The 6,789-nt window shown below is 29.4% G+C and overlaps 1 protein-coding gene across 1 annotated transcript in view; it reads right to left on the bottom strand.

The window, feature by feature from the left end:
* Nucleotides 1-5,141: 5,141 nt before the first annotated feature.
* Nucleotides 5,142-6,789, bottom strand: part of LOC129216446 (glucosidase 2 subunit beta-like) — an 88,415-nt gene continuing 86,767 nt past the window's right edge. Inside the window, exon 15 of the mRNA XM_054850659.1 lies at nt 5,142-6,681. Within this exon, the coding sequence (XP_054706634.1) occupies nt 6,535-6,681 (147 nt within the window). The 3' untranslated portion in view covers nt 5,142-6,534. The remainder of the gene's footprint in view (nt 6,682-6,789) is intronic.

The raw sequence follows: 6,789 nt of genomic DNA, 5'->3' as shown, positions 1-6,789 counted from the left end.
TCACGCAGCATAAATCATCACCATCTGCGCTTTTTTAAGTTACAAATATCATTACTGGATCTAATGTAGAGTATATGGTCTTTGGTACAACTATAGTGCATTTGTTTTTCTTACTACATAATGTACACATCATAGTGGTTCATTTTACGTCTTTATTTCCCATTTATCACTGATTTTGTGCATCGTAGCAACTTTTTGTTAAATAAAAAGTTTTTTTTTTTAATACAAAAAAAAAAAAAAAAAAAAAGAAAAAGAAAAAAATATATGGTCTTTAACAGTTTGATTTATAAAAGTTCTTACACATACCCTTTTTCACAACACAAAATTTTGGCTTACGCGAGGGGTCTTGGAACGCATCCCTCGCGTAAGTCGGGACTCAACTGTAACACAAAACAAATTGAGCAAAATACAAAGCTATTTTTCAGTATGAATATGATAAACTTGTTCATCAATTTGCATACCACATAATGCATAATTACAAAAATCAACATCTGCTGATCATAGGCCGATGCCAATAATCATCAGTTTTTTTTTCTCTCCACATATTAAAGGATGCTAACATTAAATTAAAAAATTTTCCTTACCAGAAAATAATGAATTTTTAAAAATTCATAATTTATTGCACATTTACTTTCAGTAGTTTATATTGAAATAAATATCCAATTCTGTTTTTGTAAATTTACATCTACTTTCACCTTGCAAACGACCAAATATGGGGACTATGTTCAAAATTTAAGATAAGAAGTAGATTTTTGAATTTGTAGCATAAAAAAGTTATAAATAATTAATACACCTTAAAAATGCAATTAAGACAAAATAATCAGTTTTTAGCTCATCAGAATCTAAATCAATTAGAATCATAAAATGTTCTGAAGGTAAAATTTTGCATTTTTCCAGAAAATAATTATGAATTATCCAAAAAAAAAAAAAAAAAAAAAAAAAAAAACAGGACACATTTGGCGTTGTTTTCAATTGTTTGAACTGCTGTGAATATCCAGTGCCGTTTTCGGAAACTTTAGGCACTTAAAAAGTCTTGTGTAATTCACATCTTGGGAATGACCAAATATGGCGGGTGTGCCAAAATTTAAGAAATAATTTTTTTAATATGTAGCATGAAAACAATTTGAAAATAATAATCTTCATGAAACTACAATTCAAATGAAAAACTTTTGCACATTTGCATCCAAGGCAATGAGGATAAGATTACGTTTTAAGAACAAAAGTTTATATTTCTCAAGAAAATTACATAAATATAAAAATAGTAAAAAAAAAATTGCAGCACATTTTGCTGTATTTTCATTAGTTTGCAATTAAAGAAAACATCCAATTCTGCTTTGTTTTTGGAAATTTATGCATCATGTCTACTTCCATCTTATGAATGACCAAAGATGGCGACTATGTTGCACATGTAGCTAAAAAGAATTTCCGATTAAAAAAGACTTTCCCCGATCGACTCTTCCATCCTCAGGCTTGTACTTCTGAAGCAGTAAATTGTCTTCTTCCCTTGTGCATAATTCCTGTTCAGGTAAATATTTTTTTTTCTTGGGAACTATTATGGGTCAAAAAAGGTGACTGCGGAAGTTTTGTTTCGCCACTTTTTATTGCAAGCGTCATTTTGCCTCAAAATTTCATTTTTTTCCCCAGGAAACATCGATAAAAACGAAGATTAGATCTCATTGGTACTAAATTCCCCGGAAAAAAAAATTTGGGGCCAAAATTGGAAAATTCCCTGACATTTTTAACTATGTCAATTTTCCCTGACAGTTCTAGGTTTTCCCAGAGTGTACGAACCCTGAGTACTGTAAATTCGAAAAATTTAAAATTTCATTATTATTATCACTTTACAAGATAAGTAGTATAGCAGTTGCAGTACAAACAATTTCAGTGCACAGTAAAGGACTTCTTATAAATTAGGTTATAAGTAGGCTTTCTGAGTAGTAAAATACAAAAACATTTGTTATACTAATAAGAACATCAAACTTAAATTTTATTTTCAATAAAATATTGACATTTTTGACAGAGTTTTCATCTGCTGTAACAGTAACCAATGAAAAACTGTAATTTGCTATCAATGTCTAGTTATAATCACAATGATGGCAAATTAATTGGAATAAATCACAATTTTCTTACTTGATTATAATTTTTAGACTATTTGATAAGGCCCGGGCTTCAATCAGAAAACAATGTCAGTACACAAACGTTTTTAAAAAATATTAGTACAAAATTTCTTAGAATATTTTAAATCTGTTTGAAAAACATTATAATCATAATAGTATTTTATATCACACCCATTATGACCAAAATAAATTAAAAAATACTATAGGAAATATCATTTTCACACAGTACAATAAGAAAACAGAAAACAAAATCAGTTTAAGAATTAAAAAATCCATAAGATGTTTCGCAACAATTAAAGCATTTCTTGCTCTGATATAACATTTTAATTCCCAGAGTGTGACGAACCCCGAGTACTGTAAATTCGAAAAATTTAAAATTTCATTATTACAGGGCTCCCAACACATTTTAGCCATAGAAAAGGGTAAAAGAGGACCACTTTGAATCAAAAAGGGGACCAAAGAGGACCAGTTAGGATTAAAAAGAGGACCTTGAGAGGACCATTCATAGTTAACCCCAGGGAAGCACCAAAAGGCAAATTAGCTGCCTGGCTCTAAATACATGAAGATAATTTGTTAATTAACCATAATAATGATTTTTAATGGTAAATCCTTATCACCTTCTGCACAACTGAATTTTTTATCCATTGAATTATATTATTTACACAAATTTTTGAATGGGGGGGGGGGGGGTGACAAGGCAAGCATGTAACTGACCATCTTACAGAGTAACTTTAATTGTAAAATAAATTTTTTTACTAATTAACAGGTAAAAACTGGCTAGTTAAAAATAATCACCTAAGTGAGCGATGAATTAGTGCATACCTAATAAAGACTTTTTAGATATAGTTATTACAGTCAACACCTTAGCACATAGTAGTTTACAAAATTTTTCACATAACCAGTTTAAAGAGAATTTATTTTGATATAAGGTACCGCAAGACAAGAAGCTATAGTTTAGAAGCCAGGAGGTCCCCTCCCCCTCCACAGCCCTTGACTTTTGCACATATTTCCAGCCTACATATAGTATGTTTATATACATATGAGAGTTTATGATCAAACACCAAAGCAGGAGGTAATTTCTGGCTATGCTACTGATTGACTAAGTTTAAAAATATTAGAGGATTGCAAATCATTTATTAGTACGCTAAGTATCCAAATCATTTCTTCATATGTATGTATTAGTTGTTCGGGCACCAAAAAATATTTTAAACTGTCTTCATGTATATATAAAAATTAGTGAGAAAGGAATTTTGTTATTAAAGCTCCCACATCCAAAATATACAAATGCGCCAAGCGATAAATACACTGAATGTAAATTTGAGGCAGCTTTTACTGGATAACTTAATGTAATAAATAAATGTGTAATTTCAGATTCATAGAGCTATATTTTCAAATTGAAAATACTCATTTTGAGTATTTAAAAAAAATAAGGATACAAAGTTTTAGTCTTTAAAAATAAAATTAAATAATATAATTTGAGGTAGCACATGTCAAAACAGCTTCCAATTTTCAAAAATATTAAAATAATTACAAAATGCAAAAGCATTGAAATCTTGAACACGAGAATCAAATATTCGCGAAGTATGTTCACTGTTGGCATAATTTCCAAAAAAAAAAATTCTCTAAAACAAAACATGACTAAAATTGAACATAAAATATGCTAGTCTAGGATAGCATATGTGAAAATAACATTCGATTGCGTAAAATATCAAAATATTTACAAGATGCAAAAAGATTGAAATCTCAAACATAAGAAGCAATTCTTCGCGAAGTTCGAGTAAGTGCAATGCTGCTATGGTTCCAAAAATAAGGAAGTTTATTATCTATTAAAATTAAACAAAAAATAAGCTAATCTATGGTGGCGTATGTCAAAATAACTTCCGATTGCCAAAAATATCAAAATATTAACAAGATGCAAAAAGATTGAAATCTCAAACACGACAAGTAATTTTCCGCGAAGTGAGAGTAAGTACAATGTTGCCATGGTTTCGAAAAAAACATAGTTTATTATCTATTAAAATTAAACAAAAAAATAAGCTAATCTATGGTGGAGTGTGTCAAAATAACTTCTGATTGACAAAAATATCAAATCATTTACAAGATGCAAAAAGATTGAAATCTCAAACACGACAAGCACTTTCCGCGAAGTGCGAGAAAGTTCAATGTTGCTATGGTTCCAAAAATAAAAAAGTAAATTATCTATTAAAATTAACCAAAAAATAAGCTAATCTAAGGAGGTGTTATGTCAAAATAACTTCCGATTGCCAAAAATATCAAAATATTTACAAGATAGCAAAGAGATTGAAATATCAAAACCCAGCAAGAAATTTTCGGCGAAGTCTAAGAAAGTTTGATGTTACCATGGTTCCAAAAAAAAAAAAAAAAAAGTAGTTCATTAGCTATCGGAATTAAACATAAAATAAGCTAATCTAAGTTAATGAATGTTAAAATAACTTTCGATTGTCAAAAATATCAAAATATTAACAAGATGCAAAAAGATTGAACTCGCAAACGCAGGAAGTAATTTTTCGCGATGCTACATATCGAACACAAGTTCAGAAAATTGCACTGATGAAACATTCTTGATTTTTTTCAAGGCTTTTCAAGGGCGTACGAACCTGTGAGAAATTTCGGTAGCAAAATGCTTTGATTTGAAGTCATAACTCCTCCCCAAAACCTCTCCATTTGCTAGATTTCAATGTTACAGCGGTTGAAGGAGGAGTAATGACGTCAATCTGAAGCGAAATAATACCAGAAAGTTAGGTTCAATAGAAAAATGGCACCGCGGCCGCGTGTTCGAGCGTAACAAACGTCAGCACACAGTATCTTTTAATGCAATGAAAATTTTTAAAATCTGATTTTTGAGTAAAAACAATATAAAAGCGGACTAAACGGACCAAAATGTTAAAAAGCGGTATAAAGCGGACTTTACCCTAAAAAACGGACTTTGGCGGGAAAAGCGGACCATTTGGGAGCCCTGTTATTATTATCACTTTACAAGATAAGTAGTATAGCAGTTGCAGTACAAACAATTTCAGTGCACAGTAAAGACTTCTTATAAATTAGGTATAAGTAGGCTTTCTGAGTAGTAAAATACAAAAACATTTGTTATACTAATAAGAACATCAAACTTAAATTTTATTTTCAATAAAATATTGACATTTTTGACAGAGTTTTCATCTGCTGTAACAGTAACCAATGAAAAACTGTAATTTGCTATCAATGTCTAGTTATAATCACAATGATGGCAAATTAATTGGAATAAATCACAATTTTCTTACTTGATTATAATTTTAGACTATTTGATAAGGCCCGGGCTTCAATCAGAAAACAATGTCAGTACACAAACGTTTTTAAAAAATATTAGTACAAAATTTCTTAGAATATTTTAAATCTGTTTGAAAAACATTATAATCATAATAGTATTTTATATCACACCCATTATGACCAAAATAAATTAAAAAATACTATAGGAAATATCATTTTCACACAGTACAATAAGAAAACAGAAAACAAAATCAGTTTAAGAATTAAAAAATCCATAAGATGTTTCGCAACAATTAAAGCATTTCTTGCTCTGATATAACATTTTAATATGGATTTATAGTACTGCTATAACTTTGATATTTTTACAAAAATTAGTATTTACAAACATATATTTGTTTTCATGTAAAACAATTTGAAAGAAGCTTGACAATTTTTCTATCATTGTCTCAGCCATAGAATCTTGCGGAAAAAATGCAAAGTTTGTGCTTGCTTCATGTTGAACCATTACCTCAGAAAGTTTTTTCAGAATTTCTTTGTGAAATACAGCTTCAGTGCACATAAAATACATTAGTTCAAAAGCACAAAGAAATGGGGCACTAAGTGCCAAAACAAAGGTGACAATGTTTACGTTTTTGAAATTGAAATTTCACAGCGCTTGTATGCATTTCTTGATGTAACTTAGGAATTTAAGCTGCAAAAATAAAATATTGATGCTACTAAAAACTGACAAATGTTTTATAGAACAATTGAAAAGAAAAAAAATATGAAATGTTTGTGTGTTAAATCTGTATTTGAGAAGGTTCGAAACCTATTTAAATTGAAGACTTTAATAACTAATATAAATGGTTCAGATCAAGAGGATTTTTCTGTGATTTCAGCGACTTTCTTTTGACATTTATTTTAAAACTAGTTTAATGTTCGCATGAAAAATCTTTGATTGAAAACCATTTACTTGCTTCCAGAAATAAAATCTGAACCACCATTGTACAAGAATATCACAAGTCGATTTGTAAAAATAGTATTAGAGTGATACAACACAAAAACCATTATATAAGTGTTTCTCATGTAGATAAAAATATAAAGAAATTTGTGTGACTATTACAGTAATATTTTTCAAGTATTCTAAAATCTTACACAAATACATAGTGCTCTAAAGTTCCGTGTGTTGATGCTCAGTTTGAGAAACATTTTCATGTAAAGCACACATGGCTGGAGTACTGAATTCAAAGAGATATTCACATCGATTAGGTTCACTGGAGGATAACAGTTTATTTTCCAGTCCACAGTGAAGAAGCACCTGAAAAATTAAAAGTGCAATAACGTATCAAAATATGATTTAAAATTAATAAAAATTAAAATAATGTTTAAAGCTAGTTTATATATTAAAATTAAAGTTATGATTTAG

The sequence above is a fragment of the Uloborus diversus genome, chromosome 2 (assembly GCF_026930045.1).
Source record: "Uloborus diversus isolate 005 chromosome 2, Udiv.v.3.1, whole genome shotgun sequence".
NCBI lineage: Eukaryota > Metazoa > Arthropoda > Arachnida > Araneae > Uloboridae > Uloborus > Uloborus diversus.
Note: the sequence above shows the minus strand (reverse complement) of the source record. Positions and strands in the feature narration are given on the sequence as shown.